The sequence below is a fragment of the Lampetra planeri genome, chromosome 26 (assembly GCF_965212315.1).
Source record: "Lampetra planeri chromosome 26, kcLamPlan1.2.h2, whole genome shotgun sequence".
Taxonomy (NCBI): Eukaryota; Metazoa; Chordata; class Hyperoartia; order Petromyzontiformes; family Petromyzontidae; genus Lampetra; species Lampetra planeri.
Window position 1 is genome coordinate 11199196 of NC_136132.1, and position 21566 is coordinate 11220761.

The 21566-nt window shown below is 51.1% G+C and overlaps 1 protein-coding gene across 1 annotated transcript in view; it reads left to right on the forward strand.

Annotated features, from left to right (window-relative positions):
* Nucleotides 1–21566, forward strand: part of SACM1L (SAC1 like phosphatidylinositide phosphatase) — a 59218-nt gene that overhangs the window by 30162 nt on the left and 7490 nt on the right. Inside the window, exons 13-17 of the mRNA XM_078606806.1 lie at nucleotides 2080–2218; nucleotides 3819–3888; nucleotides 9584–9656; nucleotides 11872–11965; nucleotides 13321–13416. Of these exons, the coding sequence (XP_078462932.1) occupies nucleotides 2080–2218; nucleotides 3819–3888; nucleotides 9584–9656; nucleotides 11872–11965; nucleotides 13321–13416 (472 nt within the window). The remainder of the gene's footprint in view (nucleotides 1–2079; nucleotides 2219–3818; nucleotides 3889–9583; nucleotides 9657–11871; nucleotides 11966–13320; nucleotides 13417–21566) is intronic.

Here is a 21566-nt window from a genome sequence, read left to right on the forward strand (position 1 = left end):
TGACGCGTTATCGGCCGCGGCTGAAAGAATCCAGATAAAATGGGGAAGGAGCGCCGCGGTGCTTTCGACGTGCCCGCGAGTGACACCTGGGCTTGATTCCCGCTCGTGCAGAGTTAGGAGTGGTGGTTATTCTGCCCGATCGAAGCTTTGCCGCAGTAGCTAAAAATAAAAAATAACAACCCTGGCCCTTCTCGAAGATAAATTATTTGGCGACTCTGCAGCTGTTGCTACTGCTGCGTTGGCAGTGGTGCACAAGTAACACGCAAAAACGCGGTCAAAGAGCATTCGTCAATAATAACACTGTGTATGTGTTTGGCCTTAAAATAAAAACTTATACAGAGATAGGAACGCTTTGGACAATGGCCCGTTTTCATAGGGATGTAAAATGGTCACGGTGTTATTGATGAACGTATTATTATTCTTGGTTTTTTCGGTAAAGTCACGTAGAAGGGAAAAACTATAAAATAATAAAAATAAAACAATACAATTCTCACGACGTTATTATTTTTATTATTTTATTGTTTTTCCCTTTTACGTGGCTTTACCGAAAGAACCAAGAATATGAATCCCTGCAGTCCCGAAAGCTTTAAATCGAAATTGAACGCATTATTCTTGCAGCCGCTCACAGAACTGTATGTTCAGCCTGAGTTAACGTTATGATCGGGAGCTTCGTTGCAGCTTTGCCGAGCCTGCTGGCATCACTGCAATGTTGTTTCCACTATGTATGTGCATGTTGTATGTATGTGAACGTCTTCTGCACCGTACGTAGCCAACCGTGCTAATCGGAGGTGCGGGGGAAGGACAACAAGCCAAACACAAAAAGCAGCACTAAAGCAACGAGTTTTCAATCTATATTATTTAAAAGTGCATGGCTCTTGTGGCTTCCTAATATCGGAAGGAAGAGTGTTCCAGAGTGCCGCAGAAGCGCATCTGAAAGCACGTGATGCATTGACTGTCTTTGTTCGATGGCTAGCCAAAATCCACTATAATACAACAGCACAATGCATTGACATCACTCAAGTGCTCTGGTGGTGCTGTCAATCAACTTTAAATGTATTTCTTCTCACTTAACGTAGCTTGACATTAATATCGGGCAGCCCTGGACGCACAGCGTAGGTATCTTATCTGCAAGATAAAATCCAGTCTGCATTTCAAAAGCTCGCATCTTTTGTTCAACTTAAAATAGCTCCCCGGAGTGCTTGTGTAGAACCGTCATCGCTGTAGAACGTCAGTGCTGAGCAGGGAAGAGCTTCCACACGCGCCTGGCGCCCCTCGTTTTTCGGCGCCGGCCACAATAGGAGCTCGCCAACAACCACGGGGCACTCGCGGGCGGGCGGCGGTGGTGGTGGCTACGCTGCACGTGGCTGCCTGTAACCCAGCACTGCTGTGGACGCAGCAGCGAGGGGTGGTGGATCGCAGCACAAATCTTGTTGTGAAACTTTGTGGGCATCGAGGAGCTGCCACCATACCCTGGCTCGCCAGGACAATGCACTACAGCAAAAATGTGGACTCCACCTGATCCGTGTGTTTGGGATAGAGCGTTCCCCCCTCGCACATGTGGGTTTTCTCCCGGTGCTCCGGTTTCCTTCCATGTGTAAACACTCATTGAGTGGTCGATAACACCTCAATATATAGAGGACCGCAGAGCTTGGAAATTTTTGTGGATTTCTAGCTCACTGCGTGGCCGCTGCTGCTGCTGCCTTCGCGCTCATCTTTGGTTCCTCCTCCTGGTGCCTCTGAGACAGAGGTCGCAAACGGGTTTTGATTCTTTACCCGTACCCGTACCCGGCCGCACCAGGGTTGCAAACGGGTACCCGTACCCATATCCGGCCGGGTACGGGTAGCCGGGTATCGGGTAGGGTACGGGTATCGGGTACCCGATTGCGACCTCTGCTCTGAGTCGTCTTCTTTCTCTCTCTCTCTCTGTGTCTCTCTATCTCTATTTGAGAGTGAGCGATGACTGTGTGGTGGCATGGCGTTACAAGTTGACATTATTATTTTTATCATTGCTCTAACACGCCGCTGAGCAGGCTTAACGGTGGCGTTTGTGTTTTTGTCCGTGTCCCGTCGGTGGCGCAGGTACTTCCTGGTGGACAACGAGGGCAAGGTGGCGCAGCAGCAGGAGGGAGTGTTCCGCACCAACTGCATCGACTGCCTTGACCGCACGAACGTGGTGCAGAGCATGCTGGCACGGCGCTCGCTCCAGTCGCAGCTGCAGGTGCCACCCACCACCCAACCCACCCCCTCACCACCCTCGTGCCCCCCCACACCCCCAGTACTGCTTCTCCCGGCACGATACAAACACCAAACACCGTGTGGAATGAGTTTCTGATTTTAAACGGTTTGGATTTGAGATTTTTTTTTAAAGATAATTCTGTTTTTTTCGGATCTGTTCATTTTTAACGTGCCGTCTCGTGGACGCCGCCGCTGAAATCCCAAGAACTTCGCTTGCCCGTGTTTATTTTGTGCCGGCGGCATGGCTAATCTGAAGCGCTGACTCCGACCAGACTGTGGGCGGGGGGGGAGGCGAGCGGTGGGGCGGTGGGGGGAGGGAGGTACCGGGCAGGAGTGTGGCGGAGATTAGCGCGGCGCGTGCGTGAGCCACGCGATGGGACAGCAGCTGCCGGTGTCACCGGATCCCGCTGCGGGGGTGGCTCCCGCGTCCCTTCCCACTCTGGGTCTCGCGTCGTCTCGGCTGCCTCCTCTTCTGGCCCCCTCGCTACCGATGATTTTTTTCGTTAAGACCTCCCAAGTGCTCGCGAACAAAAAGACAAAGGTCTCCCGAATAGCCTTAACAGACTGCTGGGGCCAGTGCTGTTAGCGAGCACCTATGAAGGCCGGCATGGCGCATGAGGGGGTTGGTGGCCAACATCACCCCCGGCCACCTTTGTCTCCCCAGCGGCGGTGTTTACACACGGAACCAGGTACTCATTTGGAGCTCAGTGGACCTAGCGGAGGCCCAGGACCGGTTCAAGTAATCGTCACTGGTGTTGGCCATGAGCGGGAATCGAACTCGGGTTGCCGAATTCGTGGCACAGCGGGCTAACCACTACACAATTTCCACCGACACACACACACACACACCTCCACACACGTACTTGATGTTTAGTTGGTTTGCTTTGTATGTGTGTTCACGCGCCAGCGTCTGTTCATACCGGTCTTCATAGGTGCTCGCTTACAGCACTTGCCCCAACAGTTTTTTAAGGTTATATAGATGATCTTTGTCTCTTTATATATACTGTGTGTGTTTGTATATATGTGTGTGTGTTTATGTTTGCATCTGTATGTGTCTTTCATCTGCCAGTCATCTCAGTCAGTTAACCCATATCATCTGGGTCTGTCGCATGACCTCTTTTCAGCGAGCCTTCAACACTTTGACGATGTCTCAAAGCGCACTTAGTGGCGAATGATTTTTGTGTGTATTTGTGCTCATGGTGTAAAACAAGTGTGGACTCCCAACTGTTATCATCCACTCCAACTCTGCCTGGCCTCTCTATGTGCCACGAAGAAGGTTTATACACACACATGGTCTTGTTATTGACATGGAATGTACAGGGAGTTTTTTTGTTTGTTAAAAGCATAAATATGGTCCCTGTGTTGTCTCCCCGTGTGTACGCATATCCGTGTGTCTGCGCGCATCTCCGTGTGTGCGTCTCCTTATCCGCGTCTCCGCGTGTGTGCGTATGTGCATCTCCGCGTGTGTGTGCCGTGTGTCTGTATGTCTGTGTGCGCGCGTCTCCGTGTGTGTGTGTGTATGTCTCCGTGTGTGTGTGTGCGCGTGTATCCGTGTGTGTGCTCATTTCTATGTGTCTGCGCAGCGCGTGGGGATCCTGCACGCCGGCCAGAGGGTGGAGGAGCATGCCGAGTTTGAGAAGATTTACAGAAACGGTCGGTGCCTGCGTTTTATTTATTTCCCCACGGACCGCAGTTCGCTCTGCGAGCTCTTACTCGGTTTAATTGGCGACGTTTGTAATGCGCCAACCCGCGGAACTGTTCCCGCCGAGGCTTCGCACCGCAAACCCACGGGCGCGTTTCTTCGCTCGTTAATTCCTCGATTAATGCGGGCGGCTTCTCTCACCGCGGACAATCTTGCTTCTGGGCGCAGCCCCGCGCGACAAGCCATGCGGTTGAACCTTGACCCTCGCGAGACGGGTACGGCATGTGCGGTGCAGCGGCACGCTGGATATTAATATTCGCTGATATTAATATTCGCTGATGTTAATATTCGCACGCCTGCATCGTCGCTCGGCGGATAAGAAGGACGTGCGGACAAGCGCTTCTTTATCGCTACTCCCACCGTTTCTGTTCCCGTGAACGTCACTCGTTGATTCCCCCACCCATGCTAGAGACATTCGGTCTACCAGGCTGACTTTTGTCTGATCCACACTGTTTAACCGCCACCGCACTGTAGGTAACAACAACACGCTCGCCCACCCCCTTCACACATTCGCTCATCCACCCACTCATTTTCTAACTCACTAACACACTTGCCACGCTGCAGGTCGCAACAACACATTCGCTCACTCACCCGCCCGCTTACTTACTCACTCGGTCACCAGCTCACTCACTCACGCATTCGCCCACCTACTGAAGCGCTCACCTACCCACTCGCTCATCAACTCACCCACTCGCCCACTCTCACCACACTGCCGAAGCTGCCCCTTTGTCGCATTGGGCCTTTGGGTTTGTGCTTAGCAATTTTGCGGTGGGCACGCATGCCCCGCGCGCGCCTCGGTGTGACATGCGCGTGGGCGCAGGTCTGTGATCGCCGTGTCCCCCAGTAGCATGGCAACGGTGCGCTGTGATGCGTGCATGCGTGCGTCAGAGAGAGCGATGCTGTGCGTTTTTTTTTTTACTTAGTCATCCCAGCAACCTGGGTTTGATTCATCGATACAGTTAACGTCAGCGGAGAGTGGTATCTATATTTATTGTGGGCCTCCCCTAGGTCGACTCAGCCTTAAATTACGACCTGGTTCTGTGTGTGAAATATCAATGCCGGGGAGATGAAGCCGGCCGGGCATGATGCTGTTGCCCACAACATCCCCTTTCTTCGTGCCTTCATAGTTGCTCGTTAACGCCATTTGCCCCAACAGTCTGTATGGCTGCACAGGGATCTTGGTGATGTTAGTCTTTGTGGGTGTGGGAACAGAGTGGTATCGTATTGGCTTCTCACCCGTCAGCCCCGATCGCTTGCGTTTGATCCCTGGCCACGGACAAGTGGTACCCGTACTTGCGCTGGGTCACCCCTAGGTCAACTCAGCCTTGAATGATTTCTTGGTGCTGTGTGTGAACATCAGCAATGGGATGATACCAAAGTGGTCAGATGCGATCCCAGCCTGGCCCACCCCAGTGTGCTTGCCACACTGTGGTGTAGTTGAAGGCGCATTAATAAAAAAAACTCTCCAGTAGTGTGCAACTGCGGTCATCCGGAACAGATCATACAACATATGACGATGCAGTGCCCGGTTCACAAATACGAAGAAGAAAAAGGAGGCGCTTGTTTAATCCGGTAGGCGTGCCCTTCTGTGGTATGATGCAGGCTGCCCGACATGGAGCCCTAAGCTTCGTTAATGAGACAAGCGGGCGTTTAGAATCATGCTTGGGATGCCCTTGCAATGTCGTTCCTGCATCACCCCCCCCCCCCCCCGAGACATTTAATCCATTACAACATTGTTGTAACTCTTGCTTGTCTGATTTTTTAAATGCTTCCCCCTTCAGATTCCTATTGGACAGCTGTAAACACACATCCTATCTTGTGATTATTATAAACTCTCCAGTAATGTGCGACTGCGGTCATCCAGAACAGGCCGTACACCATCTCACGATCCAATGCCCGATCCGCAAATACGAAGGAGACATCGCAGCGATAAAATCCGCTGCTCCCTGTTGCGGTTCTCTGGATTGACCACCTCAATATGAAATTGTTGCTCTGCATCTACATCAGCCGTATGGAAGATTATTATTATTGTGCTTCACTGAGTCTCAAAACAGTTTTCTCGGGAGGGTCCTGCCAAGTTTTTCGCAGTCGGGGATGATGTTGCCACTGCTGGGTGTGTATGTATGTACGCACATTGAACTTCTTTCTCACCGTACGTAGCCAACCGTGCGAATCGGGATGTGATCCTAGTTGAGTAATTTGCGGTGTAATCTTTCAGCATTGGGATGTTTGGCAAATGCTTTTTTTTACTGTGGGAGGAAACCAAAGAACCCCGGGGACAACCCAAGTAGAACAGAGGAAGAGATATTGTAGAGATATTGTAGAGATATTGTACAAACTCCACGTAGGGAATCGAACCCCAGGGCCCTTGTTGCTACTGCTGCGAGGCGCGAGCGCCACTGCTGCGGCCACCACGACGGGAGTCACAGCTCAAGATGGGAGTTGGGAATTTATGTGGTCGCCTATTTCCCCAGCAGTAAACTTGGTAAATGCCATTCGTTCCTGCAGCCTGCAACACGGCGACAAGGCCAATCTTTGTTCTTCGTGCCAGAGCTCGCGCGTGCGCATGCACGTGCATCCGAGTACCTGGCATGGTTTCACGCGCAATCTGTGTAGCCTGCACGTTGAGCATAATTGGCGGGCCTGTGTCTAACCTGCCGCAAATGAGCACCTGCGCATCTCTACCGGCGAGCGCCAGCTTCTGCTGCCACTCCTGCTGCTGGCGCAGGTGCGCTCATCCTTTCTGCCTGCAACCCGCCGTGCCTTTGCCAGCCGGGCAGCAGGGTGGTTGGTGGTGGCGGTGGCGCAGTGATTACAACGCTCGCACTATCACAGCGAGAAGTGCCGAGGATTTGATTCCCAACTCGAGCGACCCTTTCTGCATGTAGTTTGTGTCAACAAGGACAATCGTCAAATAGCTGCTCGCTAACCCAACCAGCTCCCGCAGCCTCGGCTGTGTTTGTGCGTGCATCTGCTGTGTTGTGTGTGTGTTTGTTTGCTCGTGTGTGTGTGTACGTAATTGCTGTGTGTAGGTGTTTGCTCGTGTGTGCGTGTTTTCTTCTGTGTACGTTTGTGTGCTTGCGTGTCTTTGGTTGTGTGTGCGTGCGTGTGTTTGGTCGTGTGTGTGTGTTTGCTCGTGTGTGTGTGTTTGCTCGTGTGTGTGCATGTGTTTTCCTCTGTGTGCGCGTGTTTGGTCGTGTGTGCGTTCGTGAGTTTGCTCGTCTGTGTGCGTGTGTGTGTGCGTATTTGGTTGTGTGTGTGCATATTTTCTCGTGTGTACATGCGCGTTTGATTGCTCGTGCGCGCGCGCGCTCTCTCGCGTAAGCCCCGTCCACCTCGTTGGGTAGCGCTTGGACCGTGAGCCACCCATGCTTGGGCCTGGCTCCGCCGGTGTCTCATCCATCAAGGCTTTATCCCTGCCTGGCAGCTCGCCAACTTTCTCGCAATCAGTTCAACCGTAAATGTAACCGGATGTCTGACAGCCTCCTGATTCAAAGCTGTGCACACGCACGCGCGTGCGCACACCCTATCTTCTCCGCAGTAGCCGCCGCCGCAGACCTCCCGACACTTACCGTGCCGTGCCAAACACCGTCCCAGGGATTTGTTAAAGAAAAACAAATTCCCAGCCGCACGTGCAGACGTGCAATTTAATGGGGCCCAGATGAACGACGCCAACACCGACGAGACGCTCGTAACGAACAACAACGATCACATTCGCCGTCATGCAAACGGAAATGTTGCGTTTTCCGCAAAATGTTTTTGTTGTTGCGGCACGTGTCGCGAGAGCAGCGGCGGCTGCGGAAGAGGAGGAAGAGGAGGAAGAGCCTGGCTTTGCAAGCTTGAGGTGGCGGTTGTTGGGCACTCCAAGTCGCTGGAATGGAGAGGGGGGGGTTTGTATTTGCGGTGAAGATAGGTCCAGGAGCTGCTTAAAGTGCTGATCATAAGCAGGGCCCTGGGGGGTGGGGAGGATGAGGGGGATGGGGGGGGGGCATCGCGATCCTTGCTCGTGAGTAGCTGCATTAGTGAGCCAGTGGCGAAATGAAATGTATTGTAAATACTGCATTGATATGAGTGCAGAACAGGGGACCGGGTTTGACCCAAAAACTCTCCTAATGAATGCTACTGAAATGCTCCTGAAATGCTGCCAGCCCACATTGCGTAACCAGTCACGTGGTGAGGGTCGGAACGTTCCAGAACATGGGTCGGCAATGAAAATAACAAGCAGCAGCCATTTTTTTCGAATTCGGTACAACGCTCAATATCTCAAGAGGCGCAATGCATGTGAATGCTTACGTACACACACACACACGTTACATCACGAAGCTGTCCTTAAAGAGAAGCATGTGGCTCCGGAGCCGCAGGTAGCCTACCCCTGCTCGAGAAGATGGCAACCATGTGGAGGAGATACACGAGGACCTGAGGAAGAATCATTTTGAATGTTTGCGCCTAAGGACAGGCCCGCACTGTGTGGAGCAGAAGCTGCCACGGTGGCGAGATGGTAACTACCTCGCCTGTTATGCAGGAGTTCGTGGGTTCGATCCCGACCCTGACGCCTGCTCTATATTTTGCATTTGCATGTTCTCTCCGTGGTCACGTGGATTTTTCTCTGGGTCGTCTGGTTTTTCCCTCTACATTTAGAAACATGCATTTAGAGTATTTGGCTGCTAGAAATTTCCACATGATGATTAACCACTTTGTTGAGCTATCATTTGTGGCCAGATCGCTTCTGAAAAAAGAGCTGTATAAATCAGTGGGCCTTTAACTGGTTAAATAAACATTTATTTAGTTTCATTGAAAGGTTTAAGAGGAGGTGGATGAGATGGTGACAGCTTAGATCATCATCATGGGCCGTCAGACTCTGCAAGAGGGTCTCAAAAAGGCTTCCCCGATTGACAGGGAGAGAGCCATCGGACTTCCTGCTCGTCTTCGGGACGTCCAGAGACTCGTTTCATCCCTGCTAAATGCGGCTGTCATAGCAGCTACGTCACCGTTACAGAGACAGCTCTCGAGGAATTGCAGCTCCAAGCGAAGTTGTGTCACTGGCCCTTCTGTGTGAACTGTAGCAGAGCAGCGGAGTGTGATGTGCCGTCTCGCATCGAAAGGTTTTGTGTTCAAATTGTTGTCTCGCCATGCTCTTGATTCCTCTTATTTTCTTAACGATACCATATATAGTTAAGGGCGCCACGGTGGGGAGAGGGCTCCACTGTGGTGAGATGTTAACTACCTCCCCTGGTATATCTGAAGTCGTGAATTCGATTCTAACCCTGACGCCTGTAGAGTTGGAGTTTTATATGTTCTCCCCGTGGTCGCGTGGATTTTTCTCAAGGTCCTCCGGTTTTTTCCTCCACATTTAAAAAGGTGCATTAGAGTATTTGGCCACTATACGTTTCCACACGATGAGCCACTTCATTGAGCTATTAGTTGTGGCCAGGTCGCTTCTGAAAAAAGAGCTACATAGCTTAGTGGGCCTTTACCTGGTTAAATAACAAATATTTGAGTCTAGTTTTAGACGAAAGACTTTTGGTCTTGTGTCCACTCGTCACCCGTCAGACCCTCACAGACCTGAACTAAAGTATCGGCCGTTCTCTGCACCTCCCTACCCCCACCCCCCCTCCCCACCGAAACCCCCACGCTGCCCCCCCACAGTCTGGGCCGACAATGCGGATGCTTGCGCCAAGCAGTACGCTGGGACGGGCGCGCTCAAGACCGACTTTACGCGGTGAGCGTCACACGGCCACCACCACAGCTGCACGAACCACGACCACCGTAACCACATCCCATTGACCGTATCATCATCGCCATCACAACCACATGAACCATCACCACTGCAACCACATCCAATTCACCACATCATCATCACCACCACAACAGCAACCGCGTGATCACATCCGCACGACCACCGCCATCGCTTCACAGCAATCGCATAATTACCACCATCACGGCAACCCCACGATCACTACCACATCGTAGCAACCACATTATCACCACCGCAACCGCATGACCACAACTGTACGACCATAACACAATCACAGCCATCGCATGATCATCACCTCAAGCGCATTACTTCGGCAACCATAGGATCACAACTGCACGCCCTCCACCACAACCACATCGCGTGCAGCACATGACCACTGCCACAACCTCATGGCAACTACCACAACTGCATCTAGCAGTCCACGTGAAACACCGCGTGCCCTGTTGTATGTACATATGTATGTTGAACTTTCGCACCATACGTAGCCAACCACGCTAATCAGAGGTGCAGGAGAAGGACAACAAAACTAAACACAAAATGCAGTTCTTCAGAAATTAGTTTTCAACTTCGATTTACAAGTTCATAGCTCCAGTGGCTTCCTAATATCAGACGGAAGAGCCTTCCAGACGGCCGCATCTGAAAGTACACGATGCAGTGACCATATTTGTTCGATTAGCGAGCCAAACGCCGCGGCTGCGAGGACGATCTCAGTTCACGAGATGGTTTACGCTCCTTGGCGCGATAACGCTCCCGTTGTGCGCGCGCGCGATGAACTAAACACGTACGTTAGCGACCGGGCGACGGCCCCGCGACGTGGTGTCACATTTCTCTGTCACAAGGGAGACACGGGATAGCTTGCTACTTTGCAAAGCTCGACGCCACCTGAAGAAACTCCACTCGCACTCCTGGTCCACTCGTGCACCAACGAGATCGCTCTGAGCTCTTCAGATTGCCGTCTTCTCAGTACTCCGAGGTCAAGGCTCGTTTCCTGTAGGGGTGATTGGGCATTTGCCAGTACAGCTCACAAGCTTTAGAATGCTTTGTCTTTGATGATAAGACAATCAGAGCCCCCCTTGAAAACTCACCTCTTTAAATTGGCCTTTACCCCCTAGATCTCGGCCAGTGTTTTTCACAAATTTTCAGAGGGGGGGGGGGGGCCCACTTTCGCTGATAAGACATCATCAGAGGGCTGCCACGCATTTGAAACCATTGTTGGGTTTGACAGCAAGATGGGGTTTGTTTTCACATTTGTGTATTGTCGGGGGCTGCGCTAAAGGCCACCAAGGGCCGCCATTGGCCTGCGGGCCTTTCCATGAAGAACATTGCTTGAGGCCATTTACCCTGTTTCTGTTTTTTTCCTGCTTTCCATATGTAGTGTGTTAAAAAATTACTCGCACCGACACGTTGTAACAGGTCACGTGCTTACACTTTATTCACCTGTTCTTGCACCAGTCGTAGGCACTCCTATAACTATCTGTATGGTCACTTAGGTTTAACTTCTCCCCCTCGTATCTACTTTACACCTCACTTATCCTGCACTCGGCAGCTCTGCTCTCAGCGACTCTGCACACGGCATAGTCGCACACAGCATCTCCGCACACAGCAGCTCTACAACTCCACCGCTGCCCGCACCGATGCTCCCTCAGACCCGCTCACCCGCCTGACCCGGGCGGGGGGATTAGCCAACACCCGCCCGGCGACGCGTGAGGGTTGAGGTTCGTTGACGGCTCGAGCGAGATGTCTTCATTCGTGTCCCCAGCAACAACTCCCCGCTCCGCTCATGCACATGTCCTTAATATCCCCTTGCCAATTACCCGAGACCTCTCGTGTGTCTCTTTAAGCTCAGCCGGGCTGGCGCCTGTTTGCCCATCAATCAACCCTTATCTCCCGTCTCCATGGCAACACCTCCGGTTTTGAGGTGCACTACCGGTCGACCCCGTTTGCACCTGCTCTGCCCCTTAACAACTGGCAGTTTGCCCGTGCAAACCTAACGTGCGCACCCGTTTGCCCTCAGTTGCCCTCGGCTAATTGTGCGCACCACATATTTCACTCCTCTACACATACATGGCCATTGGGATATACGGATTAAATGCGCCTTACATATGTAAATTATTATGAATCACCCCCCCCCCCCATTCTCTCACGCACTCCCTCCCCCCACCTGCCCCTCGCCCGACAGCACTGGCAAGCGCACTAAGCGCGGTCTGCTCATGGACGGGTGGAACTCCATGATCCGCTACTACAAGAACAACTTCTCCGACGGGTTCCGGCAGGTGAGCTTGCCACAGGCTGGTGAGGGACGCAGTCTCATAGCCTACCGGGGGAAGGCCACCATTTGGGCTGCGGTGTTCCCAGAGGCACGGTGTACGCCGTAACGTTGCGAGCACGCGAAGCCGTGGGTGGAGCGGCGGTTAACACTCTGTGAGACTATAGACTTGTTTATTTTACCAGGTAAGGCCCATTGAGCTACGTAGCTCTTTTTCAGAAGCGACCTGGCCACAAATGATAGCTCAACGAAAGTGGCTTATCACGCAAAAATATATCGTCAGCCAAATGCTCTAAAAGCACGTTGATTATAAACGTGGAGGGAAATCCGGAGGACCCGGAGAAAAATCCATGCGACCACGGCATGGAATAGAAGTTCATGGAGAAAAGGAAACCCGAGTGGCTGACCCCCGATGTGATAATAGACTTCTGGCTTCGAAGACGAGGAAGACGTGAGGTTGCCAATTAGGCCTCTCATGTACTATTCTAAAAAATATATAAACTATTTTTGATTTGGCCACCAAAGGCCCCCACTGAGCTATGTAGCTCTTTTTCAGAAGCGACCTGGCCACAAATGATAGATAGCCCAACGTGTAGTGGCTTATCATCTGGAATTTGAGGCCACTATTCAGACTATGCTAGCAGAGGCCATCGTGGTTCAGGACCAGTCCCACCAATAGTGTAGTTCACTATTCAGGTCCCTGCAGCTGGTACCACTGTGCTGGCCACTATAGGCCGGGTCACTATGAATATGCTCACATGCCACTGTGGAGGCCCCAACAGTTGGGGTGCCACGGTGGCAAGATGTTAACTACCTCGCTCGGTATGCAGGAGGTCGTGGGTTTGATCCCGACTGATACCTGTGTATTTGGAGTTTTCACATCTCTCTCTCTCCCTTTGGCCGTGTGGATTTTTCTTCTGGTCCTCCAGTTTTTACCCTCCACATTTAGAAATATGCGAAAAGAGTATTTGGCTGCGATGAATTTCCACAAGATAAGTCACTGCATTGAGCTATCATCTGTGGCCAGGTCGCGTCTGAATAAGAGCTAAATAGCTCAGTGGGCATTACGTGGTAAAAATGAAACATAGTTAAGGTTTTAGTTTTAGTTGGAGCTTGGACACGCAAAGCTAAGTGAAAGGTCGCCAAGTCTGTGATTGCACGGTATTGACACTCTGTCCACACCGTCGGCATTCGGACGCCGCTGCGACTGCAGGACTGTTGAGTAATGGAAAGCGCAAACAGTTTGCGTGACCCCTGACCTCCCCGCTCACCCCCTTATCCCTGCCCTCTCACCCCGGGGTGACCTCCCCTTGCCCTCCTTCTCTCCCTGCTGAATCTGACGACCGCAAACCGCCGGCTCAGGATTCCATTGACCTCTTCCTGGGCAACTACGTGGTGGAGGAGGCAGAGAGGGCCACGCCGCTGCTGCACGAGCACAAGGACTGGAAGTTCATGGCCGTGAGTGTCGTCTCGCATTCCACGCCCGCACGGGTCCGCACCAACACGCGCGCATGTGCTGCCTGCCCCCCCCTCGTGCGCCGTGCCCTCCATCGACTGGACATTGGTGAAAAGAGCTCAATAGCTTTCATTCAGTATGAATAGAGATTTTTATTCGTAAGTGCTACTTGTGAACGGCACTTGCCTCAATAGTCACTCTAAGGCTACACGAGGGGGGTGGGGGGTGCATTGTTGTCTTGGACATGATTGTCACGGTTTGGTGAGCAGCTGTGCAGCAGTTAGCCCACTGCACTTTCGTGAATATCTTTCCCCGTTTATTGTTTACGAAGTAATTCGTTTTATATTTTTTAGCTCGTAATTTTTCTTGAAAGTTCACAATGGAAACGTTTTTTTTAATTGGTATTACCCATGATTGTAGAATGATTTCACGAGTAAATGACAGCATGTCAAACACAAGACGTCATTGTCCTGTGACAGCATGGGCGTTATCAGCGTCATAGATTGTAAGGGTGCAATGATTAGAAGACTCATGGCGGGCCGTGTTAAGTGAATTGCAGTTGAATAATTTATAAAGCAATCTTTCTTGATTCCCTTTTAAAGTACATCAAAGCAGAGAAAACAAGGCGATAAAAATGTGAAATGCTCGTATTTAGTTTTTTATCGCGGCATCATTGCCGTTAATACAAATTGCTTCTCCCGATCGCCAAGGATCCCCAGACAAGTGGGAAACCAGCAAGCAGGCGGCGAGGAGCTGGCGATAACAACAGTTGTCCACACTTAATGAGTTGTTAAACATGTGGGAGGAAACGGGAGCACGCGGAAAAAATCAACGCATACGAGGAGGCAACACTCTATCCTGTACAGTATAGAGTGTTGTGTCTGCACTTAGCTGTGGTACCGTCTTCTCCCGGCAAGCCAGGGCATCTCCTCGATGCCCATCGAGCGAATACAATTATTAGTTAAAGTTAACTGATTTTGCGATAATTGTCACGTTAAAACTTATATTGCTGACGCCCTAATTGTTATTATCCAACTTGTCAGCATGGGTTATTTCGGCTCTTCCCAATTTCCACATTCATTGGCATTGGTCAACTATCCTAATGCAGATCACTAGCAAAAATCATCATTATCAGCCATGATCAATCCACCCCCCAACAATCCTGCGAAGCAACGATCCACCAATCTCCAGCGCACGTGCCGACTTCCATTGCTCCATCTCCGCGGCGGACGCACTGTTGCGAGCGTTCGTTCCCGGCGTGCTGCTGCTGAGTGAATAATTAAACGAAAGTAGAAGAAGAAGTTATTGCCTTGAAGTAAGACGCTCCCAATCCCTCCGCGTGCTACGGGTCGTCACGGCAGTGGCACACCATGACAGCCCGCGGTAATTTGGTTGCCGCGAGAAGGAAATGCAGACGAGCTCAGCCCCGGGGCCCCTCGGTGTCACACAATCAAGCGGCTCAAACGAGCCCCGCCGCTCCTCACCCAATTTGTGAGCGACTGGAGAAGATTCGCCGCCAAAGGCGAGAGATGGATTGAGTCCAGACTCCGTTGCGCTTTTGGAGGTGTCGCTCTCAGATATGGAGCCTCGCATTAAAGCTGCTCCTGCTGCTGCTGGCATGTGCATTTTGCGAGCACTGACACGGGGGTGCACGCGTGGGCACGGCGTCCCTGGAAGATGAAATTCAGCGATTAAACGCCAACTGTCACGCTTCAAATGACTCGGGTTACATTTGCATAAATAGATACCTACGCATGAACATAAAACAACAGCAGCCGCCATTCGCCACGAAGTGGCGGTGTTGACGTCACCACAGTGGTTGTGCCAGCCTGAGATGCGTTTCGGAGGAGCGACGCTCGCAATAACGAGCGGAGCGCCGGGGCGGATAAAACGCAGCGAGGTGGCACAGTGAGGAGCACAGCTGGTGGCAGTCATCTCATGAGTCGGTCAACCCAGAGCACCTGGGTCTGTCCCGTGATCTCCTGCCAGCATTAAGCCTTAAGACACCCAGCCTGCCATATACATACACACAAATGCACACACACTGAGATGATTCAAAACGTACCTACGCTCAACAACAACCGCCATTCGCCACTAAGTGGCGGTGACGTTACCACGACGCTTGTGCCAGGCTATGTGCACGTTGAGGCCACGTGAAGTGTCGAACGCCCGCTGGCAAGAGGTCACGGGGCAGACCCAGGTGCCACGGGTCGACTGACTGAGATGACTGGCTGATGCACCACCTGTGCCCCCTACTGTGCCGTTGTTGTGAGCGTCGCTCCTCCGCCCTCCGTTGTTGTTGGAGGGCGACTGCCTCCAACTGCCCAGTAGCGAGCCTCCTCCACAGAGGCCGATCCTGACACCGCTGGTACCAGTCATCAGCAAGTCCACTCAGCTCCACGTCCTCCTGTACCACATCACTCCATCTCTTCTCTAGCCTGTGCCGCGCCCGTTTAGCCCCCACTATCCGGCCGAACAAAAGCTGTTTAGGCATGTGGGCTACGTGACTCAGCCAACGCAGCCTTGCCTGCCGGAGAAGCTCACCGATGGGACTTCGTCCAGATCTTTCAAGGATTTGTGAGCTCCTCACACAATCCAGCCTGGTTAAACCCAGGATGGATCGTAGGCAGGCCAGCTTAAATGTTTCTAACCGTCGAAGATGTTCCGTTAGGGGGGTCCACGTTTTGCAAGCATAGGAAGTGAGGTAATAACCGTGGCCGAGAAGACCTGAAGCTTCGTGCAGAGCGACAGATCAGGTAGCTTCCACACAGCGTTACGCAACCGATGAAAAGATAATGTTACTCGACTGATTCGGAGTGAGACCTCTGCTGTCAAACCGGAGCCGATCATGAGCACACTGCCCAGGTATGGGAAACTCTCCACTCTCTCCACAACTGCCCCATCACTAATTGGGAGTTGTGGGGGTGGAGTGTCCAATGGTACAAAATACCCAGGCAGGTGCTTAGTTTTAGTGGGGCTGATCTTGGTGGCACGCTCAAGGTTCAGCAGCAGTGCCTCCAGCTCCTCTGAGTGAGCGGCAATTACCAGATCATCGGCATACATAACGTGGTTGACCAATAGGGAGCCATCCCTTGACTGCACCCGGGCATCAATCATCCTCCCATTGTATCTGTACCAGATGGAAATTCCTCTGGTACAGCCATAGAAGGCTTCACGAACTACATGGTCGAAAAGATCTTAAATAATGTGGGAGCCAGAGGACATCCCTGTCGCCACCGCAAGGTGTACAGGGAATGGCTCTGACTCCCGGCCACGTAGTTTTACCCGGGCCCGCTCACCATCATGAAGGTCCTTAATGATCGTGAGCAGCGGGTCAGTGACTCCGAAAGCACGAAGATAAACCCAGAGCCCAGGCCTACTGATGGTATCATAGGCCTTGACCAGGTCAATAAAGCAGAGATGTAGGTTTTGTTGGAATTCCCTACACCTCTGCTGTAGCAGATAGACAGAAAATATGGCATCTGTGCAGGACCGCCCTTTCCTGAAACCGCATTGGGGCTCCGCAAGCCTCTCCTCAGCGTGCTTGGCAAGTCGATGTTGAATAATCCTTGCCAGGACCTTTCCCGGCACACTGAGGAGTGAGATGCCCCTGTAGTTGTTAGTCTGTGCGGTCCCCCTTGTTAAAGAGGGGGACCACCAGGGCATTCTTCCAATCCTGCAGAAACCGTCCATTGGTCCAGACTGTTGTTATGATGACATGTCGGGCAGTCTGTGCACAAACGCCACTCTCCCTCAGGATTTCGCTTGGGAGATCATCTCTGCCCGGTGCCTTTCCTGGTCTCAGACTCTGGATCGCCTTCAGTACTTCCTCAACAGATGGCACCTCAGCCAGCTGCTCACAGGGGGTGACTTCTTCCAATATTTGAGACACCGTAGCCTCAGCAGGGTCATCCCCACTTTGTCCCACGATGTTTTCTATGCCGAGGGATCCCCGTTTTTTCTCCTAATGATGGTAATAGGTGTGGTGCTGCAGGTTACTTTTTTGATGGGGTTAAATAGAAATTTGGGATTGCGGGCCATTGAGGCAGACTCCATCTCCTCAGCAACCCGCAACCACCACCCATCCTTACAGCGCCTCATGGCTCTCCGAACCTCCGAGCGAAGGCTGCGGTAAGCCTCCTCATTCTCTGACGTTGGATGCTGTAGACCAGGGGTCCTCAAACTACGGCCCGCGGGCCACATGCGGCCCACCGAGGACATTTATCCGGCCCATGGTCACTAATTGGGCTGCGCTTGTGAGCACTAATTGGGCTGCGCTGGTGAGCACTAATTGGGCTGCGCTGGTGAGCACTCATTGGGCTGCGGTGGTGGGCACTGATTGGGCTGCGGTGGCGAGCACTGATTTGGCTGCGCTGGTGAGCACTGATTGAGCTGCGGCGGTGGGCACTGATTGAGCTGCGGCGGTGGGCACTCATTGTGCTGCGCTGGTGAATGGTTCAATGGGCCAATTGACTGGACTTGCCCCCCAGGCCTAAGGCTGCCAGGCCTCCCCTGGCTGCGCTTGACTGGCTCTCCTTCCCTCAGCTCCCTCACTTGCCCCTCGGCTCCACTCCCAGTGATATTCCTGTGTGCTGAGTAAATGATAGAGGGGTAATAACAGAGTGATCTCTGATCTCTGGAGGGGCTGCCTGCTGTTTTCCCGTGCTGGTCAGTGACAGACAGCCGAGGAGTAGGAACCCCAATTTAAATGACAGTAAGTGCATTTATATTCTGATTGCTCTTCAGTTGTATGAGGTTATATGTTGTATGTTGTGTAAGCCCCGGTTCATACTGTTGCGATCTCTGAGCAGTGCGAGTTCAGCCATATGCTTGTATGGCTGAACTTGCATTAGATTCGGAAGAATAAAGGCACATGTGCCTTCTTTTTTCCTGCAGTGGAATCGGATCGCATGGGTCTTCTCCCCCATGCGATCAGATTCCTATGCGAGTTCGCAGATCGCACTGCGATCTGTGAACAAAACTGCAGGTGTAATTAACTTTTTAATGGCACCCGCACCAGTGTGAGCCTGGGGTAAAAGCGGAGTTCCCCCAATCAGACTGCATTGATGGGCAGTGCAGTCTGTGTGTCTCTGTGTGGGCAAAGTTATTGCTGGTATATTGTTTTTGTAGCGCTGTATATATATTGGAATTTTACTAATAGCAATTTTGACTCCCTAGGAAACAATGATGTCAAGAAAGAGAAAAATTGACTCGGAGTGTAGGATATTCAAAGAACAGTGGACTTATGATTACTTTTTCATGCAGTACAAGGAAAGAGCTGTGTGTCTGATATGCCAGAATATAGTGTCTGTGTTCAAAGAATACAATTTACGTCGACACTATGAAACTCAACATAAAGATAAATATGATTGTTTGGTCGGAGAAGTGAGAAAAGATAAAATATTAAAACTTAAAAATACATTAACAACTCAGCAAAATACTTTTGTGAAGCAGAAGCAGCTAAATATTTCATCACTGCGAGCAAGTTTTCAAGTTGCCAAGCTAATAGCGTGCACTGGCAGACCATTCGTGGAGGGAGAATTTGTTAAAGAATGCCTTCTTTCTGTTGCCAAAGAGATGTGTCCAGAGAAGGCCGATTTATTTAGTACAGTGAGTCTTTCAGGACCTACAATTACACGGAGGATTGAAGAAATGGGAGACAATTTGCATCAGCATTTGCAAAACTCCACAATAAAACTTTCCTATTTTTCCTTGGCACTCGACGAAAGCAATGATGTTCGTGATTCTGCACAACTTCTAATTTTTATTCGTGGGACAAATGACTATTTCGAAGTCACAGAAGAGCTTGCTGCACTGCAAAGCATCAAAGGAACAACTACAGGAGAGGATATCTATGAAAAGGTTTGCCAAACTGTGAATGGTTTGGAGCTGAACTGGGCTAAACTAGCCAGTGTGACAACTGATAAGTGCTCCTAGCATGGTGGGGTCTAAGAAAGGAGTAATTGCTCGCATTAACCAAGAGATGGACAAACAACCATTCTCATCCAATAGCCATACACTGCCTCATCCACCAACAAGCGCTGTGTAGTAAATCACTGAAGTGGGACTGTTAACTTCATTAGAGCTCATGCACTCAACCACAATTTCAGGAATTTCTGTCTGAGCTAAATGTTGACTATGAAGATTTTCTGTACCACACAGAAGTCCGTTGGCTGAGTCGAGGGAGAGTTTTGAAACGTTTCTATGACTTACTTCCACAGATTACAGCGTTTATGCTTTCAAAAAACAAAGAAGTACCAGAGCTCAATGATGCAGAATGGAAATGGCACCTTGCCTTTCTGACAGATGTAACAGAGCTACTCAACAGTTTCGATGTGCAACTTCAAGGAAAGGGGAAGCTCATCTGTGATATGCAATCACATGTCAAAGCATTTGAAGTAAAATTAGGCCTCCTCATCAAACAAGTGAAGGAGGAAAACTTCTGCCATCTCCCCACAACTCAAAATCTGTTAGCGGAAAAACCATTGGTTGCATTCCCAAACAAAACATGTGTGGATTCACTGGAAAAATTGCAAAAGGAGTTCCAATTTAGATTTAAAGAGCTTCATCTCCATGAACAGGACATACAGCTTTTCCGTAACCCATTTTCTATTGACATTGAAAATGTGGATACAATTTACCAAATGGAACTGGCTGAACTGCAGAATTGTGACTCTCTGAAAGACGCATTCAAGTCAAGCAGCCTTCATAATTTCTATGCATCTCTCCCCTCTGAGACATATCCTCATCTCAGGAACCATGCACTCAAAATGGCAACCATCTTTGGCAGCACTTATGTCTGTGAACAGACTTTTTCCAGAATGAAACATTTGAAATCTACAACCATATCTAGACTAACGGATGCACACTTGCATCACTTGTTACGACTAGCAGTGACAAATATGGAACCGGACATTGACCATCTTATTAGCCAAAAGCAGGCCCATAGTTCCCATTGAAATACTGGCAAGTTTGTTGATTTAACTTTACTTGTTCTTCATTTTAAATATTGTATTTGTTCCCGTTTTGTTTTTTCACTTCAAAATCAGATGTATGCAGTGTGCATAGGAATTTGTTCATAGTTTTTTTTAACTATAGTCCGGTCCTCCAACGGTCTGAGGGACAGTGAACTGGCCCCCTGTTTAAAAAGTTTGAGGACCCCTGCTGTAGACGATGAGAGTGGGCCTGTCGCTTTTTCTCAGCCAGCCTGAACACCTCTGTCAGCCAGGGTCTCTGGGGAGGTCTGGACCGTGTACCCAAAGCAGCTATTGCAGCTGCATGAGCCACAGTCCTAAACCTCGCCCATTTCCCCTCGACATCAGGAGTGGGGGACGATGCCAACCCCAGCCGCAAGCGATGATGAAATTCTCGCTTGCAACTTTCATCAGCTAGCTGAGACCAGGCCACCTTGGATTTGAATGGGGTCCTGGGTGTACACCCACCACCGGAGTGGAAGAATGGCAGGCACATCTTACAGATGACAAGTCGATGGTCAGTGGGCAGATTAGCTCCACGGTAGGTCCTGGTGTCAAGGACATGGGCCCGCATCCGCTGTTCCGTGACTACGTAGTTCAGTAGATGTTCTTGCTTGGACCCGGCATGCATCCATGATGTTGTGTGGATGCGCCGATGCCAGAACAGTGTGTTGGTAATTACAAGCCCATGGGCTGCACAAAAATCTAGCAGCCTCCTACCGTTGTTATTGAGCTGATCTGGCCCATGCCTTACAATCACTCCAGACCAGGTGCCAGCATCATGACCAACTCGGGCATTGAAGTCGCCCAACAGGATGACTCTATCCCGAGGGGCCACTTGAGTTAGCACCTGTGACAGGAGGTCATAGAAGCCATCTGACTCATCGGCCTTGCCTGCATCCCTCCACGGATGTTCGTCTTCGGTGGGGGCATAAGTAACCACGACCACCACTCCTCGCCTCTGGTTGATGGGAAGGCGAGCCCAAAGTAGTCTGGGGCTTAAAGCTTCCCACACCTCACCGCCACCCTCCCACGCCCCCTTCATTCTTTTGTTCCCAAGATGATCCACTCCCTGTTGTTTGGTGGTCTCCTGGCCCGAGTAGAGGACTGTCCACCCCTCATGGTGGCAGGGGCCAGAGCCGGTCCACCGGGCCTCCTGAATACCACATAGATCCAGG